General features: G+C 52.1%; 1 protein-coding gene across 6 annotated transcripts in view; it reads right to left on the bottom strand.

Annotated features, from left to right (window-relative positions):
- The window catches only part of LOC109903041 (SH3-containing GRB2-like protein 3-interacting protein 1), a 213,007-nt gene that overhangs the window by 57,519 nt on the left and 131,473 nt on the right, over positions 1–24,015 (bottom strand). The window contains exon 1 of one of the 6 annotated variants that reach the window (XM_031785651.1): positions 2,108–2,319. The exons of the other annotated variants lie outside the window; for them this stretch is intronic. Coding sequence (XP_031641511.1) covers positions 2,108–2,138 — 31 coding nt within the window. The 5' untranslated portion in view covers positions 2,139–2,319. Of the gene's footprint in view, positions 1–2,107; positions 2,320–24,015 lie in introns of those variants that run through there. 6 annotated transcript variants of the gene reach the window in all.

The raw sequence follows: 24,015 nt of genomic DNA, 5'->3' as shown, positions 1-24,015 counted from the left end.
GTCTGTGTTTGTGTTTATCTGTGTGTATTCATAGAGGTCCAGACTGGCTATACTATCCAGTGTCAGAACAGAGGCCCAGACCTGTGGTCCTGTGGATCAAGGTTGAGATTTTCATCTATTATTGAGTAGCAGAATGCTCTTTGAAGGCTAATATTCATTCACATCTCAAATGGTCCTCATGGCCAATGCAGATGGATCCCTTTCTGTTGATCACTGATCTGTCAAGTCCCCTTCCTCTGATACTGGCTCTGCTCTGGCTAAATTAGTACTGGCTAAATTACTCTGTGTAAATTACTCCTCTTTGTAAATTACTCCTCTGTGTAAATTACTCCTCTCTCTAAATGAGTCCTCCGGCTAAATGAGTCCTTTGGCCAAATGAGTCCTCTGACTAAATGAATCCTCTGTCTAAATCAATACACTATCATCAACAGACATACAGTAACTCATATTATAGCCAATGAATAGTGAGGAACCTGGCAACTACCTCTGTCTACACTTCATCCTCACTTATTATGTTACAAAGTACAACAGAGAATGGCTGATATCTATCTTTACAGCAGGGAAAATGTATCTTTCTCTCAGGAAACACAAATCAAGAAGATTCTGCGTCATTAGATCTGTAACCTGCCATGATACCAGCCTATTAAAACATGAACTCAGAAAGGAAGCAAACTTAATTGCTCTTCCTCCATATTCAGACCAAAGAGACTGGAGCAGACTGAAATGCTCTTCCTCCATATTCAGACCAAAGAGACTGGAGCAGACTGAAATGCTCTTCCTCCATATTCAGACCAAAGAGACTGGAGCAGACTGAAATGCTCTTCCTCCATATTCAGACCAAAGAGACTGGAGCAGACTGAAATGCTCTTCCTCCATATTCAGACCAAAGAGACTGGAGCAGACTGAAATGCTCTTCCTCCATATTCAGACCAAAGAGACTGGAGCAGACTGAAATGCTCTTCCTCCATATTCAGACCAAAGAGACTGGAGCAGACTGAAATGCTCTTCCTCCATATTCAGACCAAAGAGACTGGAGCAGACTGAAATGCTCTTCCTCCATATTCAGACCAAAGAGACTGGAGCAGACTGAAATGCTCTTCCTCCATATTGAGACCAAAGAGACTGGAGCAGACTGAAATGCTCTTCCTCCATATTCAGACCAAAGAGACTGGAGCAGACTGAAATGCTCTTCCTCCATATTCAGACCAAAGAGACTGGAGCAGACTGAAATGCTCTTCCTCCATATTCAGACCAAAGAGACTGGAGCTGACTGAAATGACTTAGAACAGTATACTAAAACAGTACAGCAACTGTTAAAGGCCCAGTCTAGTCAAAAACGTGATTTGTGTTTTATATATATTTCCACACAATGAGGTTGGAATAATACTGTGAAAATGATGATGCCATTTTAGTGTAAGAGCTGTTTGAAAAGACCGCCTGTAATCTCAGCCTGTTTTGACACCACCAGGCTGAAATGGGTGCGTGCCGGTGGCAGGGAAGTCCGGCGCAGGAAAACAAACTTGGTATAAACGGAGTTGTTTAATAAGTGCTCATACAAAACATGAGGGGAAACAGAGGGTTAAATACACAACATGTAATTGATATGATTGGAACCAGGTGTGAAGGAAGACAAAACCAATGGAAAATGAAAAATGGATCAATGATGGCTAGAAGGTCAGTGACGTCGACCGCCAAACACCGCCCGAACAAGGAAAGGGACCGACTTCGGCGGAAGTCATGACACAGGCGGTAAATGAGTTAATAGATCAATAAAAAAAGAGAGTTCCAAACTTCTCTGCCAAAAACAACTAGTTGTCAGTTTTCCCGTCCATACTCAGACAGTCCTCTAAAAATGTAGCTTGAGAAATTGCTCTTTGCTAAGAAGCAATTTTTATTTCTTTTTGACAATTTTTGTAGAAAACAATCACAACAAGGAACTTAATTGTCACCAAGAAATGATTTGATATTGAGACAGAAATGGCTGAATTGGACCTTTAAGATTAAGTACCTCTTACAGAGACTGAAATTGGCATAACTTTCTGGACTATTTGAAACGGAGTAGGACTATCATATATCTACTATACACAATTCTACAATCCATTCTTACCCAAAATGAATGTCCAGTTATCTCCCTGCATTTCTGGTCCCTATATTCCAGCCTCGTCATTCTGCCATGTCTGTCTCTGCCTGTCGTCTCACACCTCCACCTCTCCTAGTACAGTGCAACACGCAGCGGGGGAACCAGAGCCTTAGAGTGTGTCTGCACGAAGTAGCATCGCACACACGCATGTACACACACAGTACAGTATCTTTATCCCTACCCTCTAGGCCAGTGCTTAAATTCAAGACCAGTGACTCAACTCATGAATAAACAACAAATGCCAGAGTCGACGAATGAATAATCAACCCAGCACAGGGAGGAGGCCAATCTCCATGCAATCTCCCAAGGCACAGTCTAAACATGCCTCATCTGTAGCATGAAGTCCAATAGATACGTGACAAGAGTTCAAATATGCCTCTATGTCTGTCTATCTCTTCCTCCTTAGATATCCAGTATCTTAGGTACCTGTTCCTGTCTGTCTACAGGCTCTGTGAAGACCTGTCACTACCTGTCACTGTCCTTCTGGGCAACTGTCAGTACCTGCTCCTTTCTCTGTCACAGCCTATGTCCCCGCTGGTTTTGAGGTTACCTTTCACAGCCTCACCCTGCCTCTATCACATTCCCTGACCTCTTCCTCTGTCCCTGCTACAATCCTAGAAAGAATTTACCTAAAAGGGTTCTTCAGCTGTCCCCATCAGCGAACCATTTGAAGAACCCTTTTTGGTTCCAGGTAGAACCCTTTTGGTCCCAGGTAAAACCCTGTTGGGGGCCACATGAACTCCCAGCCTATAAGAGAGCAGGAACAGGAGTGCCACCTGACTCAAACGACAGGAACAGGAAGCGGGCAGAGGGCGGCGGCAAGAGGGCGGAGGTAAGAGGATGGAGGGGGTAAAAACGAGTTAACTATGGATGGCATCTGGGCAACTGAGAGGGAGCAAAGAATACACACTGCAAAAAAAAGAGGGAGTCTGCAGTGAAGAATGCAGGCAGTTCTGTCTTTCTACTTTTCAGCATTCCATTTCGGTATGTCCTGGTATCTCTTCATCTAAGGTAGCCCTGTTACTGTTTCTCTCAATCCCCCAACAGGTTTCTTTGAATCTGGAGATCTATTCCAAACCAAACAACAAGTCCTCAAACGAATCAGACCTGTCAAAACAACTTCCAACGGTGATCAGTCCTGAGATAAAACATTTTGAGGTGATCTACAATGCTACTCTCTACATTAGCTCTGTTATTGCTGTGCTTTACTAGATGTCTGTACCTCAGCTACCCTGTGAGTTCTGTGCTTGTCTGGCTTCCTGTGTGTCTAGACTGCATGGTGACAGTGTTGTGTGCTCTTCTGTGTTCTGAGCAACACAGTGTGAATGTCGTGTGCTCTTCTGTGTTCTGAGCAACACAGTGTGAATATTGTGTGCTCTTCTGTGTTCTGAGCAACACAGTGTGAATGTTGTCTCTGTCTGGGTTTAACTGTAGTCTGGAGATGTTGACTGTGATTCAGACCCCAAAGCCTTCATCAGTCTGGACCAGGGAATCCCTGGAGTGCCGAGGATAATTAAGATAGCTATGATCTTAAAGCAAACACACACAAACACACACACACACAGTCCCCCTCTCTCTCCCCCTAGCTGGTGACTGGGCTCATTTAGGGAGATTGCTAACTCTAGGGAGGAGAAGCAGAGACTGTTTCACAAGCTGTTTTAATGGGAGAGCGCTGGAGAGGCTGGAGAGATTCTTTATCCACAGTGAACAAGACTCAGGCTGTCTGCCAGGAGGGCTCTCCACACAGACAGGCAGCAGGGATGGGGAGACAGGTGTCCTGTGAATACTAAGTAGAAGAGTGTCTGGTAACTCCAACCTATTCTAGGAAGGTGTGCGGTCATGCTGCAAGTTTAAGTAGGCTGTGATTCAATGATAAATTAACAGGCACCACATTGATTATAATGCAGAACAAGCTAGTTAACCTAGTGATATCCTCAACCATGTGTGGTTAACTAGTGATTATGTGACGATAGATTGTTTTTTATAAGATAAGTTTAATGCTATCTAGCAACTTACCTTGGCTCCTTGCAGCCACAAGGTCCTTTTGATGCTGCACTCACGTAACAGGTGGTCAGCCTGCTACGCAATCTCCTCATGGATTTCAATGTAATCGTCCATAATCAGCGTCCAAAAAGACCGATTACTGATTGTTATGAAAACTTCAAATCCGATTGCCGATTAATCGGTCGACCTCTGATATAGGCTGTGGCAAAAGCTATCCAAAGAGACATTTTACTGGTTGAAGATATAACGGCTGGGTATAATGGCTGGGGTTGGCTGGGATGGGCTGGGTATAATGGCTGGGGTTGGCTAGGATGGGCTGGGTATAATGGCTGGGGTTGGCTGGGATGGGCTGGGTATAATGGCTGGTGTTGGCTGGGTATAATGGCTGGGTATAATGGCTCGGGTTGGCTGGGATGGGCTGGGTATAATTGCTGGGGTTGGCTGGAATGGGCTGGGTATAATGGCTGGGGTTGGCTGGGATGGGCTGGGTATAATGGCTGGTGTTGGCTGGGTATAATGGCTGGGTATAATGGCTCGGGTTGGCTGGGATGGGCTGGGTATAATTGCTGGGGTTGGCTGGAATGGGCTGGGTATAATGGCTGGGGTTGGCTAGGATGGGCTGGGTATAATGGCTGGGGTTGGCTAGGATGGGCTGGGTATAATGGCTGGTGTTGGCTGGAATGGGTTGGGTATAATGGCTGGTGTTGGTTGGGTATAATGGCTGGGGTTGGCTGGGTATAATGGCTGGGGTTGGCTGGGATGGGTTGGGTGTTGGCAGGGATGGGCTGGGTATAATGGCTGGGTATAATGGCTGGTGTTGGCTGGGTATAATGGCTGGGGTTGGCTGGATATAATGGCTGGGGTTGGCTGGGCTGGGCTGGGTATAATGGCTGGGTATAATGGCTGGGGTTGGCAGGGATGGGCTGGGTATAATGGCTGGGTATAATGGCTGGGGTTGGCAGGGATGGGCTGGGTATAATGGCTGGGTATAATGGCTGGTGTTGGCTGGGTATAATGGCTGGGGTTGGCTGGATATAATGGCTGGGGTTGGCTGGGCTGGGCTGGGTATAATGGCTGGGGTTGGCTGGAATGGGACTGGAGGGAGACTCTGGCAGATCCGGACTGGAGGGAGACTCTGGCAGATCCGGACTGGCGGGCGGCTCTGGCAGCTCCTGACTGGCGGGCGGCTCTGGCAGCTCCTGCCTGACGGGCGACTCTGGCAGCTCAGGACAGACGGGCGACTCTGGCAGCTCAGGACAGACGGGCGACTCTGGCAGCTCAGGACAGACGGGCGACTCTGGCAGCTCAGGACAGACGGGCGACTCTGGCAGCTCAGGACAGACGGGCGACTCTGGCAGCTCAGGACAGACGGGCGACTCTGGCAGCTCAGGACAGACGGGCGACTCTGGCAGCTCAGGACAGACGTGCGACTCTGGCAGCTCAGGACAGACGGGCGACTCTGGCAGCTCAGGACAGACGGGCGACTCTGGCAGCTCAGGACAGACGGGCGACTCTGGCAGCTCAGGACAGACGGGCGACTCTGGCAGCTCAGGACAGACGGGCGACTCTGGCAGCTCAGGACAGACGGGCGACTCTGGCAGCTCAGGACAGACGGGCGACTCTGGCAGCTCAGGACAGACGGGCGACTCTGGCAGCTCAGGACAGACGGGCGACTCTGGCAGCTCAGGACAGACGGGCGACTCTGGCAGCTCAGGACAGACGGGCAGCTCTGGCAGCTCCTGACTGACGGGTCGACTCTGGCAGCTCAGGACAGACGGGCGACTCTGGCAGCTCAGGACAGACGGGAGACTTTGGAAGCTCAGGACAGACGGGAGACTCTGGCAGCTCGGGACAGACGGGAGACTCTGGCAGCTCGGGACAGACGGGAGACTCTGGCAGCTCAGGACAGACGGGCGACTCTGGCAGCTCAGGAGAGACGGGCGACTCTGGCAGCTCAGGACAGACGGGAGACGCTTCCAGCTGCGCTGCCGTGCTGCCTCCTCATACCACCGCCTCTCGGCTTTCACTGCCTCCAGTTCTTCCTTGGGGCGGCGAAATTCTCCAGCCTGTGCCCAGGGTCCCTTGCCGTCCAGAATCTCCTCCCATGACCAGGAGTCCTGAGATCGCTGCTGCTGCCCGTTACCATGCTGCTTGGTCCTTTGGTGGTGGGTGATTCTGTCACGATTGTCCTCCGCCTCTTCTGACGAGGAGGAGTAGTAAGGATCAGAGGACCGAAGCGCAACGTGATGGGAATACATTATTTTAATGTAAGACGAAATAACACGAAGTACACTAAACAAACAAAATAACAAAATTAACGTGACCGCTATCAACACAGAGTGCAAACATGCAACATCCATAGACATAGATAATCACCCACAAAATACTCAAGGAATATGGCTGCCTAAATATGGTTCCCAATCAGAGACAACAATAAACAGCTGCCTCTAATTGAGAACCAATCCAGGCAACCATAGATATACAAAACCCCTAGACTGGTGACAACCCCATAAACATACAAAAGCCCTAGACAGGACAAAAACATATAATCACCCATGTCACACCCTGACCTAACCCAAATAATAAAGAAACCAACGAATACTAAGGGGGCGTGACAGATGGGCTGGGTATAATGGCTGGGGTTGGCTAGGATGGGCTGGGTATAATGGCTGGGGTTGGTTAGGATTGGGCTGGGTATAATGTCTGGGGTTGGCAGGGATGGGCTGGGTATAATGGCTGGGGTTGTCTAGAATGGGCTGGGTAGAATGGCTGGGGTTGGCTGGGTATAATGGCTGGGTATATTGGCTGGGGTTGGATGGGTATAATGGTTGGGTATAATGGCTGGGTATAATGGCTGGGCTGGGTATAATGGCTAGGGTTGGCTGGGTATAATGGCTGGGCTGGGTATAATGGCTAGGCTGGGTATAATGGCTAGGGTTGGCTTAGTATAATGGCTGTGCTGGGTATAATGGCTGGGCTGGGTATAATGGCTGGGCTGGGTATAATGGCTGGGCTGGGTATAATGGCTGGGCTGGGTATAATGGCTGGGCTGGGTATAATGGCTGGGCTGGGTATAATGGCTGGGCTGGGTATAATGGCTGGGCTGGGTATAATGGCTGGGCTGGGAATAATGGCTGGGCTGGGTATAATGGCTGGGCTGGGTATAATGGCTGGGATGGGTATAATGGCTGGGCTGGGTATAATGGCTGGGCTGGGTATAATGGCTGGGCTGGGTATAATGGCTGAGCTGGCCTGGGTATAATGGCTGGGCTTGGTATAATGGCTGGGCTGGTTATAATGGCTGGGCTGGGTATAATGGCTGGGCTGGGTATAATGGATGGGCTCGGAATAATGGCTGAGATGGGTATAATGGCTGGGCTGGGTATAATGTCTGGGCTGGGTATAATGTCTGGGCTGGGTGTAATGGCTGGGCTGGGTATAATGGCTGGGCTGGGTATAATATCTGGGCTGGGTATAATGGCTGGGCTTGGTATAATGGCTGTGCTGGGTATAATGGCTGGGCTGGGTATAATGTCTGGGCTGGGTATAATGTCTGGGCAGGGTATAATGGCTAGGCTGGGTATAATGTCTGGGCTGGGTATAATGGCTGAGCTGGCCTGGGTATAATGGCTGGGCTGGGTATAATGGCTGGGCTTGGTATAATGGCTGAGCTGGCCTGGGTATAATGGCTGAGCTGGGCATAATGGCTGAGCTGGGTATAATGGCTGAGCTGGGTATAATGGCTGGGCTTGGTATAATGGCTGAGCTGGGCTTGGTATAATGGCTGAGCTGGGCATAATGGCTGGGATGGGTATAATGGCTGGGCTGGGTATAATGGCTGGGCTGGGTATAATGGATGGGCTGGGTATAATGGCTGGGCTGGGTATAATGGATGGGCTGGGTATAATGGCTGGGCTGGGTATAATGGCTGGGCTGGGTATAATGGCTGAGCTGGCCTGGGTATAATGGCTGACCTGGGTATAATGGCTGGGCTGGGTATAATGGCTGGGCTGGGTATAATGGCTGGGCTGGGTATAATGGCTGGGCTGGGTATAACGGCTGGGGTGGGCTGGGTATAATGGCTGGGCTGGGTATAATGTCTGGGCTGGGTATAATGTCTGGGCTGGGTGTAATGGCTGGGCTGGGTATAATGGCTGGGCTGGGTATAATGTCTGGGCTGGGTATAATGGCTAGGCTGGGTATAAAGTCTGGGCTGGGTATAATGTCTGGGCTGGGTATAATGTCTGGGCTGGGTATAATGTCTGGGATGGGTATAATGGCTGGGCTGGGTATAATGGCTGGGCTGGGTATAATGGATGTGCTGGGTATAATGGATGTGCTGGGTATAATGGCTAGGCTGGGTATAATGGCTGGGCTGGGTATAATGGCTGAGCTGGCCTGGGTATAATGGCTGGGCTGGGTATAATGGCTGGGCTTTGTATAATGGCTGGGCTGGGCTTGGTATAATGGCTGAGCTGGCCTGGGTATAATGGCTGAGCTGGGTATAATGGCTGAGCTGGCCTGGGTATAATGGCTGGGCTGGGTATAATGGCTGGGCTGGGTATGGCTGGGCTGGGTATAATGGCTGGGCTGGGTATAATGGATGGTCTGGGTATAATGGATGGGCAGGGTATAATGGCTGGGCTGGGTATAATGGCTGAGCTGGCCTGGGTATAATGGCTGACCTGGGTATAATGGCTGGGCTGGGTATAATGGCTGGGATGGGTATAATGGCTGTGCTGGGTATAATGGCTGGGCTGGGTATAATGTCTGGGCTGGGTATAATGTCTGGGCTGGGTATAATGTCTGGGGTGGGTATAATGGCTAGGCTGGGTATAATGTCTGGGCTGGGTATAATGGCTGAGCTGGCCTGGGTATAATGGCTGGGCTGGGTATAATGGCTGGGCTTGGTATAATGGCTGAGCTGGCCTGGGTATAATGGCTGAGCTGGGCATAATGGCTGAGCTGGGCATAATGGCTGAGCTGGGTATAATGGCTGAGCTGGCCTGGGTATAATGGCTGAGCTGGATATAATGGCTGAGCTGGCCTGGGTATAATGGCTGGGATGGGTATAATGGCTGGGCTGGGTATAATGGCTGGGCTGGGTATAATGGATGGGCTGGGTATAATGGCTGGGCTGGGTATAATGGCTGGGCTGGGTATAATGGCTGGGCTGGGTATAATGTCTGGGCTGGGTATAATGTCTGGGCTGGGTATAATGTCTGGGGTGGGTATAATGGCTAGGCTGGGTATAATGTCTGGGCTGGGTATAATGGCTGAGCTGGCCTGGGTATAATGGCTGGGCTGGGTATAATGGCTGGGCTTGGTATAATGGCTGAGCTGGCCTGGGTATAATGGCTGAGCTGGGCATAATGGCTGAGCTGGGCATAATGGCTGAGCTGGGTATAATGGCTGAGCTGGCCTGGGTATAATGGCTGAGCTGGATATAATGGCTGAGCTGGCCTGGGTATAATGGCTGGGATGGGTATAATGGCTGGGCTGGGTATAATGGCTGGGCTGGGTATAATGGATGGGCTGGGTATAATGGCTGGGCTGGGTATAATGGCTGGGCTGGGTATAATGGATGGGCTGGGTATAATGGTCGGGCTGGGTATAATGGCTGATCTGGCCTGGGTATAATGGCTGACCTGGGTATAATGGTGGCTGGGCTGGGTATAATGGCTGGCCTGGGTATAATGGCTGGGCTGGGTATAATGGCTGGGCTTGGTATAATGGATGTGCTGGGTATAATGGATGTGCTGGGTATAATGGCTAGGCTGGGTATAATGGCTGGGCTGGGTATAATGGCTGAGCTGGCCTGGGTATAATGGCTGGGCTGGGTATAATGGCTGGGCTTTGTATAATGGCTGGGCTGGGCTTGGTATAATGGCTGAGCTGGCCTGGGTATAATGGCTGAGCTGGGTATAATGGCTGAGCTGGCCTGGGTATAATGGCTGGGCTGGGTATAATGGCTGGGCTGGGTATAATGGCTGGGCTGGGTATAATGGCTGGGCTGGGTATAATGGATGGTCTGGGTATAATGGATGGGCAGGGTATAATGGCTGGGCTGGGTATAATGGCTGAGCTGGCCTGGGTATAATGGCTGACCTGGGTATAATGGCTGGGCTGGGTATAATGGCTGGGATGGGTATAATGGCTGTGCTGGGTATAATGGCTGGGCTGGGTATAATGTCTGGGCTGGGTATAATGTCTGGGCTGGGTATAATGTCTGGGGTGGGTATAATGGCTAGGCTGGGTATAATGTCTGGGCTGGGTATAATGGCTGAGCTGGCCTGGGTATAATGGCTGGGCTGGGTATAATGGCTGGGCTTGGTATAATGGCTGAGCTGGCCTGGGTATAATGGCTGAGCTGGGCATAATGGCTGAGCTGGGCATAATGGCTGAGCTGGGTATAATGGCTGAGCTGGCCTGGGTATAATGGCTGAGCTGGATATAATGGCTGAGCTGGCCTGGGTATAATGGCTGGGATGGGTATAATGGCTGGGCTGGGTATAATGGCTGGGCTGGGTATAATGGATGGGCTGGGTATAATGGCTGGGCTGGGTATAATGGCTGGGCTGGGTATAATGGATGGGCTGGGTATAATGGTCGGGCTGGGTATAATGGCTGATCTGGCCTGGGTATAATGGCTGACCTGGGTATAATGGTGGCTGGGCTGGGTATAATGGCTGGGATGGGTATAATGGCTGGGCTGGGTATAATGGCTGAGCTGGCCTGGGTATAATGGCTGGGCTGGGTATAATGGCTGGGCTTGGTATAATGGCTGAGCTGGCCTGGGTATAATGGCTGAGCTGGGTATAATGGCTGAGCTGGCCTGGGTATAATGGCTGGGCTGGGTATAATGGCTGGGCCGGGTATAATGGCTGGGCTGGGTATAATGGCTGGGCTGGGTATAATGGCTGGGCTGGGTATAATGGATGGGGCTGGGTATAATGGATGGGCTGGGTATAATATCTGGGCTGGGTATAATGGCTGAGCTGGCCTGGGTATAATTGCTGACCTGGGTATAATGGCTGGGCTGGGTATAATGGCTGGGATGGGTATAATGGCTGTGCTGGGTATAATGGCTGGGCTGGGTATAATGTCTGGGCTGGGTATAATGTCTGGGGTGGGTATAATGGCTAGGCTGGGTATAATGTCTGGGCTGGGTATAATGGCTGAGCTGGCCTGGGTATAATGGCTGGGCTGGGTATAATGGCTGGGCTGGGTATAATGGCTGGGCTTGGTATAATGGCTGAGCTGGCCTGGGTATAATGGCTGAGCTGGGCATAATGGCTGAGCTGGGTATAATGGCTGAGCTGGCCTGGGTATAATGGCTGAGCTGGGTATAATGGCTGAGCTGGCCTGGGTATAATGGCTGGGATGGGTATAATGGCTGGGCTGGGTATAATGGATGGGCTGGGTATAATGGCCGGGCTGGGTATAATGGCTGATCTGGCCTGGGTATAATGGCTGACCTGGGTATAATGGTGGCTGGGCTGGGTATAATGGCTGGGATGGGTATAATGGCTGGGCTGGGTATAATGGCTGGGCTGGGTATAACGGCTGCGGTGGGCTGGGTATAATGGCTGGGCTGGGTATAATGTCTGGGCTGGGTATAATGTCTGGGCTGGGTATAATGGCTAGGCTGGGTATAATGTCTGGGCTGGGTATAATGTCTGGGCTGGGTATAATGTCTGGGCTGGGTATAATGTCTGGGATGGGTATAATGGCTGGGCTGGGTATAATGGATGTGCTGGGTATAATGGCTGGGCTGGGTATAATGGCTGGGCTGGGTATAATGGCTGAGCTGGCCTGGGTATAATGGCTGACCTGGGTATAATGGCTGGGCTGGGTATAATGGCTGGGATGGGTATAATGGCTGGGCTGGGTATAATGGCTGGGGTGGGCTGGGTATAATGTCTGGGCTGGGTGTAATGGCTGGGCTGGGTATAATGGCTGGGATGGGTGTAATGGCTGGGCTGGGTATAATGGCTGGGCTGGGTATAATGGATGGGCTGGGTATAATGGCTGAGCTGGCCTGGGTATAATGGCTGACCTGGGTATAATGGCTGGGCTGGGTATAATGGCTGGGATGGGTATAATGGCTGGGCTGGGTATAATGGCTGGGCTGGGTCTAATGGCTGGGCTGGGTATAATGTCTGGGCTGGGTATAATGTCTGGGCTGGGTGTAATGGCTGGGCTGGGTATAATAGCTGGGCTGGGTATAATGGCTGGGCTTGGTATAATGGCTGTGCTGGGTATAATGGCTGGGCTGGGAATAATTTCTGGGCTGGGTATAATGTCTGGGCTGGGTATAATGGCTAGGCTGGGTATAATGTCTGGGCTGGGTATAATGGCTGAGCCGGCCTGGGTATAATGGCTGGGCTGGGTATAATGGCTGGGCTTGGTATAATGGCTGAGCTGGCCTGGGTATAATGGCTGAGCTGGGCATAATGGCTGAGCTGGGTATAATGGCTGAGCTGGCCTGGGTATAATGGCTGAGCTGGGTATAATGGCTGAGCTGGCCTGGGTATAATGGCTGGGATGGGTATAATGGCTGGGCTGGGTATAATGGCTGGGCTGGGTATAATGGATGGGCTGGGTATAATGGCTGGGCTGGGTATAATGGATGGGCTGGGTATAATGCCTGAGCTGGCCTGGGTATAATGGCTGGGCTGGGTATAATGGCTGGGCTGGGTATAATGGCTGGGCTGGCCTGGGTATAATGGCTGGGCTGGGTATAATGGCTGGGCTTTGTATAATGGCTGGGCTGGGCTTGGTATAATGGCTGAGCTGGCCTGGGTATAATGGCTGAGCTGGGTATAATGGCTGAGCTGGCCTGGGTATAATGGCTGGGCTGGGTATAATGGCTGGGCTGGGTATAATGGCTGGGCTGGGTATAATGGCTGGGCTGGGTATAATGGATGGTCTGGGTATAATGGATGGGCAGGGTATAATGGCTGGGCTGGGTATAATGGCTGAGCTGGCCTGGGTATAATGGCTGACCTGGGTATAATGGCTGGGCTGGGTATAATGGCTGGGATGGGTATAATGGCTGTGCTGGGTATAATGGCTGGGCTGGGTATAATGTCTGGGCTGGGTATAATGTCTGGGCTGGGTATAATGTCTGGGGTGGGTATAATGGCTAGGCTGGGTATAATGTCTGGGCTGGGTATAATGGCTGAGCTGGCCTGGGTATAATGGCTGGGCTGGGTATAATGGCTGGGCTTGGTATAATGGCTGAGCTGGCCTGGGTATAATGGCTGAGCTGGGCATAATGGCTGAGCTGGGCATAATGGCTGAGCTGGGTATAATGGCTGAGCTGGCCTGGGTATAATGGCTGAGCTGGATATAATGGCTGAGCTGGCCTGGGTATAATGGCTGGGATGGGTATAATGGCTGGGCTGGGTATAATGGCTGGGCTGGGTATAATGGATGGGCTGGGTATAATGGCTGGGCTGGGTATAATGGCTGGGCTGGGTATAATGGATGGGCTGGGTATAATGGTCGGGCTGGGTATAATGGCTGATCTGGCCTGGGTATAATGGCTGACCTGGGTATAATGGTGGCTGGGCTGGGTATAATGGCTGGGATGGGTATAATGGCTGGGCTGGGTATAATGGCTGAGCTGGCCTGGGTATAATGGCTGGGCTGGGTATAATGGCTGGGCTTGGTATAATGGCTGAGCTGGCCTGGGTATAATGGCTGAGCTGGGTATAATGGCTGAGCTGGCCTGGGTATAATGGCTGGGCTGGGTATAATGGCTGGGCCGGGTATAATGGCTGGGCTGGGTATAATGGCTGGGCTGGGTATAATGGCTGGGCTGGGTATAATGGATGGGCTGGGTATAATGGATGGGCTGGGTATAATATCTGGGCTGGGTATAATGGCTGAGCTGGCCTGGGTATAATTGCTGACCTGGGTATAATGGCTGGGCTGGGTATAATGGCTGGGATGGGTATAATGGCTGTGCTGGGTATAATGGCTGGGCTGGGTATAATGTCTGGGCTGGGTATAATGTCTGGGGTGGGTATAATGGCTAGGCTGGGTATAATGTCTGGGCTGGGTATAATGGCTGAGCTGGCCTGGGTATAATGGCTGGGCTGGGTATAATGGCTGGGCTGGGTATAATGGCTGGGCTTGGTATAATGGCTGAGCTGGCCTGGGTATAATGGCTGAGCTGGGCATAATGGCTGAGCTGGGTATAATGGCTGAGCTGGCCTGGGTATAATGGCTGAGCTGGGTATAATGGCTGAGCTGGCCTGGGTATAATGGCTGGGATGGGTATAATGGCTGGGCTGGGTATAATGGATGGGCTGGGTATAATGGCCGGGCTGGGTATAATGGCTGATCTGGCCTGGGTATAATGGCTGACCTGGGTATAATGGTGGCTGGGCTGGGTATAATGGCTGGGCTGGGTATAATGGCTGGGCTGGGTATAACGGCTGCGGTGGGCTGGGTATAATGGCTGGGCTGGGTATAATGTCTGGGCTGGGTATAATGTCTGGGCTGGGTATAATGGCTAGGCTGGGTATAATGTCTGGGCTGGGTATAATGTCTGGGCTGGGTATAATGTCTGGGCTGGGTATAATGTCTGGGATGGGTATAATGGCTGGGCTGGGTATAATGGATGTGCTGGGTATAATGGCTGGGCTGGGTATAATGGCTGGGCTGGGTATAATGGCTGAGCTGGCCTGGGTATAATGGCTGACCTGGGTATAATGGCTGGGCTGGGTATAATGGCTGGGATGGGTATAATGGCTGGGCTGGGTATAATGGCTGGGGTGGGCTGGGTATAATGTCTGGGCTGGGTGTAATGGCTGGGCTGGGTATAATGGCTGGGATGGGTGTAATGGCTGGGCTGGGTATAATGGCTGGGCTGGGTATAATGGATGGGCTGGGTATAATGGCTGAGCTGGCCTGGGTATAATGGCTGACCTGGGTATAATGGCTGGGCTGGGTATAATGGCTGGGATGGGTATAATGGCTGGGCTGGGTATAATGGCTGGGCTGGGTCTAATGGCTGGGCTGGGTATAATGTCTGGGCTGGGTATAATGTCTGGGCTGGGTGTAATGGCTGGGCTGGGTATAATAGCTGGGCTGGGTATAATGGCTGGGCTTGGTATAATGGCTGTGCTGGGTATAATGGCTGGGCTGGGAATAATTTCTGGGCTGGGTATAATGTCTGGGCTGGGTATAATGGCTAGGCTGGGTATAATGTCTGGGCTGGGTATAATGGCTGAGCCGGCCTGGGTATAATGGCTGGGCTGGGTATAATGGCTGGGCTTGGTATAATGGCTGAGCTGGCCTGGGTATAATGGCTGAGCTGGGCATAATGGCTGAGCTGGGTATAATGGCTGAGCTGGCCTGGGTATAATGGCTGAGCTGGGTATAATGGCTGAGCTGGCCTGGGTATAATGGCTGGGATGGGTATAATGGCTGGGCTGGGTATAATGGCTGGGCTGGGTATAATGGATGGGCTGGGTATAATGGCTGGGCTGGGTATAATGGATGGGCTGGGTATAATGGCTGGGCTGGGTATAATGGCTGAGCTGGCCTGGGTATAATGGCTGACCTGGGTATAATGGCTGGGCTGGGTATAATGGCTGGGATGGGTATAATGGCTGACCTGGGTATAATGGCTGGGCTGGGTATAATGGCTGGGATGGGTATAATGGCTGGGCTGGGTATAATGGCTGGGCTGGGTATAACGGCTGGGGTGGGCTGGGTATAATGGCTGGGCTGGGTATAATGTCTGGGATGGGTATAATGTCTGGGGTGGGTGTAATGGCTGGGCTGGGGATAATGGCTGGGCTGGGTATAATGTCTGGGCTGGGTATAATGTCTGGGATGGTTATAATGGCTGGGCTGGGTATAATGGCTGGGCTGGGTATAATGGATGGGCTGGGTATAATGGCTGGGCTGGGTATAATGGCTGAGCTGGCCTGGGTATAATGGCTGACCTGGGTATAATGGCTGGGCTGGGTATAATGGCTGGGATGGGTATCATGGCTGGGCTGGGTATAATGGCTGGGCTGGGTATAATGGCTGGGGTGGGCTGGGTATAATGTCTGGGCTGGGTGTAATGGCTGGGCTGGGTATAATGGCTGGGATGGGTATAATGGCTGGGCTGGGTATAATGGCTGGGCTGGGTATAAAGGATGGGCTGGGTATAATGGCTGAGCTGGCCTGGGTATAATGGCTGACCTGGGTATAATGGCTGGGCTGGGTATAATGGCTGGGCTGGGTATAATGTCTGGGCTGGGTATAATGGCGAGGCTGGGTATAATGTCTGGGCTGGGTATAATGTCTGGGCTGGGTATAATGTCTGGGCTGGGTATAATGTCTGGGATGGGTATAATGTCTGGGATGGGTATAATGGCTGGGCTGGGTATAATGGCTGGGCTGGGTATAATGGATGTGCTGGGTATAATGGCTGGGCTGGGTATAATGGCTGGGCTGGGAATTATGGCTGAGCTGGCCTGGGTATAATGGCTGGGCTGGGTATAATGGCTGGGCTTGGTATAATGGCTGAGCTGGCCTGGGTATAATGGCTGAGCTGGGCATAATGGCTGAGCTGGGAATAATGGCTGAGCTGGCTTGGGTATAATGGCTGAGCTGGGTATAATGGCTGAGCTGGGTATAATGGCTGGGCTGGGTATAATGGCTGGGCTGGGTATAATGGATGGTCTGGGTATAATGGATGGGCTGGGTATAATGGCTGGGCTGGGTATAATGGCTGAGCTGGCCTGGGTATAATGGCTGACCTGGGTATAATGGCTGGGCTGGGTATAATGGCTGGGATGGGTATAATGGCTGTGCTGGGTATAATGGCTGGGCTGGGTATAATGTCTGGCCTGGGTATAATGTCTGGGGTGGGTATAATGGCTAGGCTGGGTATAATGTCTGGGCTGGGTATAATGGCTGAGCTGGCCTGGGTATAATGGCTGGGCTGGGCATAATGGCTGGGCTTGGTATAATGGCTGAGTTGGCCTGGGTATAATGGCTGAGCTGGGCATAATGGCTGAGCTGGGTATAATGGCTGAGCTGGCCTGGGTATAATGGCTGAGCTGGGTATAATGGCTGAGCTGGCCTGGGTATAATGGCTGAGCTGGGTATAATGGCTGAGCTGGCCTGGGTATAATGGCTGGGCTGGGTATAATGGCTGGGCTGGGTATAATGGATGGGCTGGGTATAATGGCTGGGCTGGGTATAATGGCTGGGCTGGGTATAATGGATGGGCTGGGTATAATGGCTGGGCTGGGTATAATGGCTGAGCTGGCCTGGGTATAATGGCTGACCTGGGTATAATGGCGGCTGGGCTGGGTATAATGGCTGGGATGGGTATAATGGCTGGGCTGGGTATAATGGCTGAGCTGGCCTGGGTATAATGGCTGACCTGGGTATAATGGCTGGGCTGGGTATAATGGCTGGGATGGGTATAATGGCTGGGCTGGGTATAATGGCTGGGCTGGCCTGGGTATAATGGCTGGGCTGGGTATAATGGCTGGGCTTGGTATAATGGCTGAGCTGGCCTGGGTATAATGGCTAAGCTGGGCATAATGGCTGAGCTGGGTATAATGGCTGATCTGGCCTCGGTATAATGGCTGAGCTGGGTATAATGGCTGAGCTGGCCTGGGTATAATGGCTGGGATGGGTATACTGGCTGGGCTGGGTATAATGGCTGGGCTGGGTATAATGGATGGGCTGGGTATAATGGCTGGGCTGGGTATAATGGCTGGGCTGGGTATAATGGATGGGCTGGGTATAATGGCTGACCTGGGTATAATGGCGGCTGGGCTGGGTATAATGGCTGGGATGGGTATAATGGCTGGGCTGGGTATAATGGCTGGGCAGGGTATAACGGCTGGGGTGGGCTGGGTATAATGGCTGGGCTGGGTATAATGTCTGGGCTGGGTATAATGTCTGGGCTGGGTGTAATGGCTGGGCTGGGTATAATGGCTGGGCTGGGTATAATGGCTGGGCTGGGTATAATGGCTGGGCTGGGTATAATTGTCTGGGCTGGGTATAATGGCTAGGCTGGGTATAATGTCTGGGCTGGGTATAATGTCTGGGCTGGGTATAATGTCTGGGCTGGGTATAATGGCTTGGGCTGGGTATAATGGCTGGGCTGGGTATAATGGCTGGGCTGGGTATAATGGCTGGGCTGGGTATAATGGCTGGGCTGGGTATAATGGCTGGGCTGGGTATAATGGCTGGGCTGGGTATAATGGATGGTCTGGGTATAATGGATGGGCAGGGTATAATGGCTGGGCTGGGTATAATGGCTGAGCTGGCCTGGGTATAATGGCTGACCTGGGTATAATGGCTGGGCTGGGTATAATGGCTGGGATGGGTATAATGGCTGTGCTGGGTATAATGGCTGGGCTGGGTATAATGTCTGGGCTGGGTATAATGTCTGGGCTGGGTATAATGTCTGGGGTGGGTATAATGGCTAGGCTGGGTATAATGTCTGGGCTGGGTATAATGGCTGAGCTGGCCTGGGTATAATGGCTGGGCTGGGTATAATGGCTGGGCTTGGTATAATGGCTGAGCTGGCCTGGGTATAATGGCTGAGCTGGGCATAATGGCTGAGCTGGGCATAATGGCTGAGCTGGGTATAATGGCTGAGCTGGCCTGGGTATAATGGCTGAGCTGGATATAATGGCTGAGCTGGCCTGGGTATAATGGCTGGGATGGGTATAATGGCTGGGCTGGGTATAATGGCTGGGCTGGGTATAATGGATGGGCTGGGTATAATGGCTGGGCTGGGTATAATGGCTGGGCTGGGTATAATGGATGGGCTGGGTATAATGGTCGGGCTGGGTATAATGGCTGATCTGGCTGGGTATAATGGCTGACCTGGGTATAATGGTGGCTGGGCTGGGTATAATGGCTGGGATGGGTATAATGGCTGGGCTGGGTATAATGGCTGAGCTGGCCTGGGTATAATGGCTGGGCTGGGTATAATGGCTGGGCTTGGTATAATGGCTGAGCTGGCCTGGGTATAATGGCTGAGCTGGGTATAATGGCTGAGCTGGCCTGGGTATAATGGCTGGCTGGGTATAATGGCTGGGCCGGGTATAATGGCTGGGCTGGGTATAATGGCTGGGCTGGGTATAATGGCTGGGCTGGGTATAATGGATGGGCTGGGTATAATGGATGGGCTGGGTATAATATCTGGGCTGGGTATAATGGCTGAGCTGGCCTGGGTATAATTGCTGACCTGGGTATAATGGCTGGGCTGGGTATAATGGCTGGGATGGGTATAAATGGCTGTGCTGGGTATAATGGCTGGGCTGGGTATAATGTCTGGGCTGGGTATAATGTCTGGGGTGGGTATAATGGCTAGGCTGGGTATAATGTCTGGGCTGGGTATAATGGCTGAGCTGGCCTGGGTATAATGGCTGGGCTGGGTATAATGGCTGGGCTGGGTATAATGGCTGGGCTTGGTATAATGGCTGAGCTGGCCTGGGTATAATGGCTGAGCTGGGCATAATGGCTGAGCTGGGTATAATGGCTGAGCTGGCCTGGGTATAATGGCTGAGCTGGGTATAATGGCTGAGCTGGCCTGGGTATAATGGCTGGGATGGGTATAATGGCTGGGCTGGGTATAATGGATGGGCTGGGTATAATGGCCGGGCTGGGTATAATGGCTGATCTGGCCTGGGTATAATGGCTGACCTGGGTATAATGGTGGCTGGGCTGGGTATAATGGCTGGGATGGGTATAATGGCTGGGCTGGGTATAATGGCTGGGCTGGGTATAACGGCTGCGGTGGGCTGGGTATAATGGCTGGGCTGGGTATAATGTCTGGGCTGGGTATAATGTCTGGGCTGGGTATAATGGCTAGGCTGGGTATAATGTCTGGGCTGGGTATAATGTCTGGGCTGGGTATAATGTCTGGGCTGGGTATAATGTCTGGGATGGGTATAATGGCTGGGCTGGGTATAATGGATGTGCTGGGTATAATGGCTGGGCTGGGTATAATGGCTGGGGCTGGGTATAATGGCTGAGCTGGCCTGGGTATAATGGCTGACCTGGTATAATGGCTGGGCTGGGTATAATGGCTGGGATGGGTATAATGGCTGGGCTGGGTATAATGGCTGGGGTGGGCTGGGTATAATGTCTGGGCTGGGTGTAATGGCTGGGCTGGGTATAATGGCTGGGATGGGTGTAATGGCTGGGCTGGGTATAATGGCTGGGCTGGGTATAATGGATGGGCTGGGTATAATGGCTGAGCTGGCCTGGGTATAATGGCTGACCTGGGTATAATGGCTGGGCTGGGTATAATGGCTGGGATGGGTATAATGGCTGGGCTGGGTATAATGGCTGGGCTGGGTCTAATGGCTGGGCTGGGTATAATGTCTGGGCTGGGTATAATGTCTGGGCTGGGTGTAATGGCTGGGCTGGGTATATAGCTGGGCTGGGTATAATGGCTGGGCTTGGTATAATGGCTGTGCTGGGTATAATGGCTGGGCTGGGAATAATTTCTGGGCTGGGTATAATGTCTGGGCTGGGTATAATGGCTAGGCTGGGTATAATGTCTGGGCTGGGTATAATGGCTGAGCCGGCCTGGGTATAATGGCTGGGCTGGGTATAATGGCTGGGCTTGGTATAATGGCTGAGCTGGCCTGGGTATAATGGCTGAGCTGGGCATAATGGCTGAGCTGGGTATAATGGCTGAGCTGGCCTGGGTATAATGGCTGAGCTGGGTATAATGGCTGAGCTGGCCTGGGTATAATGGCTGGGATGGGTATAATGGCTGGGCTGGGTATAATGGCTGGGCTGGGTATAATGGATGGGCTGGGTATAATGGCTGGGCTGGGTATAATGGATGGGCTGGGTATAATGGCTGGGCTGGGTATAATGGCTGAGCTGGCCTGGGTATAATGGCTGACCTGGGTATAATGGCTGGGCTGGGTATAATGGCTGGGATGGGTATAATGGCTGACCTGGGTATAATGGCTGGGCTGGGTATAATGGCTGGGATGGGTATAATGGCTGGGGCTGGGTATAATGGCTGGGCTGGGTATAACGGCTGGGGTGGGCTGGGTATAATGGCTGGGCTGGGTATAATGTCTGGGATGGGTATAATGTCTGGGGTGGGTGTAATGGCTGGGCTGGGGATAATGGCTGGGCTGGGTATAATGTCTGGGCTGGGTATAATGTCCTGGGATGGTTATAATGGCTGGGCTGGTATAATGGCTGGGCTGGGTATAATGGATGGGCTGGGGTATAATGGCTGGCTGGGTATAATGGCTGAGCTGGCCTGGGTATAATGGCTGACCTGGGTATAAATGGCTGGGCTGGGTATAATGGCTGGGATGGGTATCATGGCTGGGCTGGGTATAATGGCTGGGCTGGGTATAATGGCTGGGGTGGGCTGGGTATAATGTCTGGGCTGGGTGTAATGGCTGGGCTGGGTATAATGGCTGGGATGGGTATAATGGCTGGGGCTGGGTAATAATGGCTGGGCTGGGTATAAAGGATGGGCTGGGTATAATGGCTGAGCTGGCCTGGGTATAATGGCTGACCTGGGTATAATGGCTGGGCTGGGTATAATGGCTGGGCTGGGTATAATGTCTGGGCTGGGTATAATGGCGAGGCTGGGTATAATGTCTGGGCTGGGTATAATGTCTGGGCTGGGTATAATGTCTGGGCTGGGTATAATGTCTGGGATGGGTATAATGTCTGGGATGGGTATAATGGCTGGGCTGGGTATAATGGCTGGGCTGGGTATAATGGATGTGCTGGGTATAATGGCTGGGCTGGGTATAATGGCTGGGCTGGGAATTATGGCTGAGCTGGCCTGGGTATAATGGCTGGGCTGGGTATAAATGGCTGGGCTTGGTATAATGGCTGAGCTGGCCTGGGTATAATGGCTGAGCTGGGCATAATGGCTGAGCTGGGAATAATGGCTGAGCTGGCTTGGGTATAATGGCTGAGCTGGGTATAATGGCTGAGCTGGGTATAATGGCTGGGCTGGGTATAATGGCTGGGCTGGGTATATGCTGGGCTGGGTAATATGGATGGTCTGGGATATAATGGATGGGCTGGGTATAATGGCTGGGCTGGGTATAATGGCTGAGGCTGGCCTGGGTATAATGGCTGACCTGGTATAATGGCTGGGCTGGGTATAATGGCTGGGATGGGTATAATGGCTGTGCTGGGTATAATGGCTGGGCCTGGGTATAATGTCTGGCCTGGGTATAATGTCTGGGGTGGGTATAATGGCTAGGCTGGGTATAATGTCCTGGGCTGGGTATAATGGCTGAGCTGGCCTGGGTATAATGGCTGGGCTGGGCATAATGGCTGGGCTTGGTATAATGGCTGAGTTGGCCTGGGTATAATGGCTGAAGCTGGGCATAATGGCTGAGCTGGGTATAATGGCTGAGCTGGCCTGGGTATAATGGCTGAGCTGGGTATAATGGCTGAGCTGGGCCTGGGTATAATGGCTGAGCTGGGTATAATGGCTGAGCTGGCCTGGGTATAATGGCTGGGCTGGGTATAATGGCGGCTGGGTATAATGGATGGGCTGGGTATAATGGCTGGGCTGGGTATAATGGCTGGGCTGGGTATAATGGAGGGCTGGGTATAATGGCTGGGCTGGGTATAATGGCTGAGCTGGCTGGGTATAATGGCTGACCTGGGTATAATGGCGGCTGGGCTGGGTATAATGGCTGGGATGGGTATAATGGCTGGGCTGGGTATAATGGCTGAGCTGGCCTGGGTATAATGGCTGACCTGGGTATAATGGCTGGGCTGGGTATAATGGCTGGGATGGGTATAATGGCTGGGCTGGGTATAATGGCTGGGCTGGCCTGGGTATAATGGCTGGGCTGGGTATAATGGCTGGGCTGGGTATAATGGCTGAGCTGGCCTGGGTATAATGGCTAAGCTGGGCATAATGGCTGAGCTGGGTATAATGGCTGATCTGGCCTCGGTATAATGGCTGAGCTGGGTATAATGGCTGAGCTGGCCTGGGTATAATGGCTGGGATGGGTATACTGGCTGGGCTGGGTATAATGGCTGGGCTGGGTATAATGGATGGGCTGGGTATAATGGCTGGGCTGGGTATAATGGCTGGGCTGGGTATAATGGCTGGGCTGGGTATAATGGCTGACCTGGGTATAATGGCGGCTGGGCTGGGTATAATGGCTGGGATGGGTATAATGGCTGGGCTGGGTATAATGGCTGGGCAGGGTATAACGGCTGGGGTGGGCTGGGTATAATGGCTGGGCTGGGTATAATGTCTGGGCTGGGTATAATGTCTGGGCTGGGTGTAATGGCTGGGCTGGGTATAATGGCTGGGCTGGGTATAATGGCTGGGCTGGGTATAATGGCTGGGCTGGGTATAATGTCTGGGCTGGGTATAATGGCTAGGCTGGGTATAATGTCTGGGCTGGGTATAATGTCTGGGCTGGGTATAATGTCTGGGCTGGGTATAATGTCTGGGCTGGGTATAATGGATGTGCTGGGTATAATGGCTGGGCTGGGTATAATGGCTGGGCTGGGTATAATGGCTGAGCTGGCCTGGGTATAATGGCTGACCTGGGTATAATGGCTGGGCTGGGTATAATGGCTGGGATGGGTATAATGGCTGGGGCTGGGTATAATGGGCTGGGGTGGGCTGGGTATAATGTCTGGGATGGGTGTATGTCTGGGCTGGGTATAATGGCTGGGATGGGTATAATGGCTGGGCTGGGTATAATGGCTGGGCTGGTATAATGGATGGGCTGGTTATAATGGATGGGCTGGTTATAATGGCTGGAGCTGGCCTGGGTATAATGGCTGACCTGGGTATAAGGCTGGGCTGGGTATAATGGCTGGGCTGGGTATAATGGCGGGCTGGGTATAATGGCTGG

The sequence above is a fragment of the Oncorhynchus kisutch genome, linkage group LG13, assembly GCF_002021735.2.
Source record: "Oncorhynchus kisutch isolate 150728-3 linkage group LG13, Okis_V2, whole genome shotgun sequence".
Taxonomy (NCBI): Eukaryota; Metazoa; Chordata; class Actinopteri; order Salmoniformes; family Salmonidae; genus Oncorhynchus; species Oncorhynchus kisutch.
The sequence above is the reverse complement of the archived record's forward strand: the minus strand, read 5'-3'. Positions and strand labels throughout refer to the sequence as shown.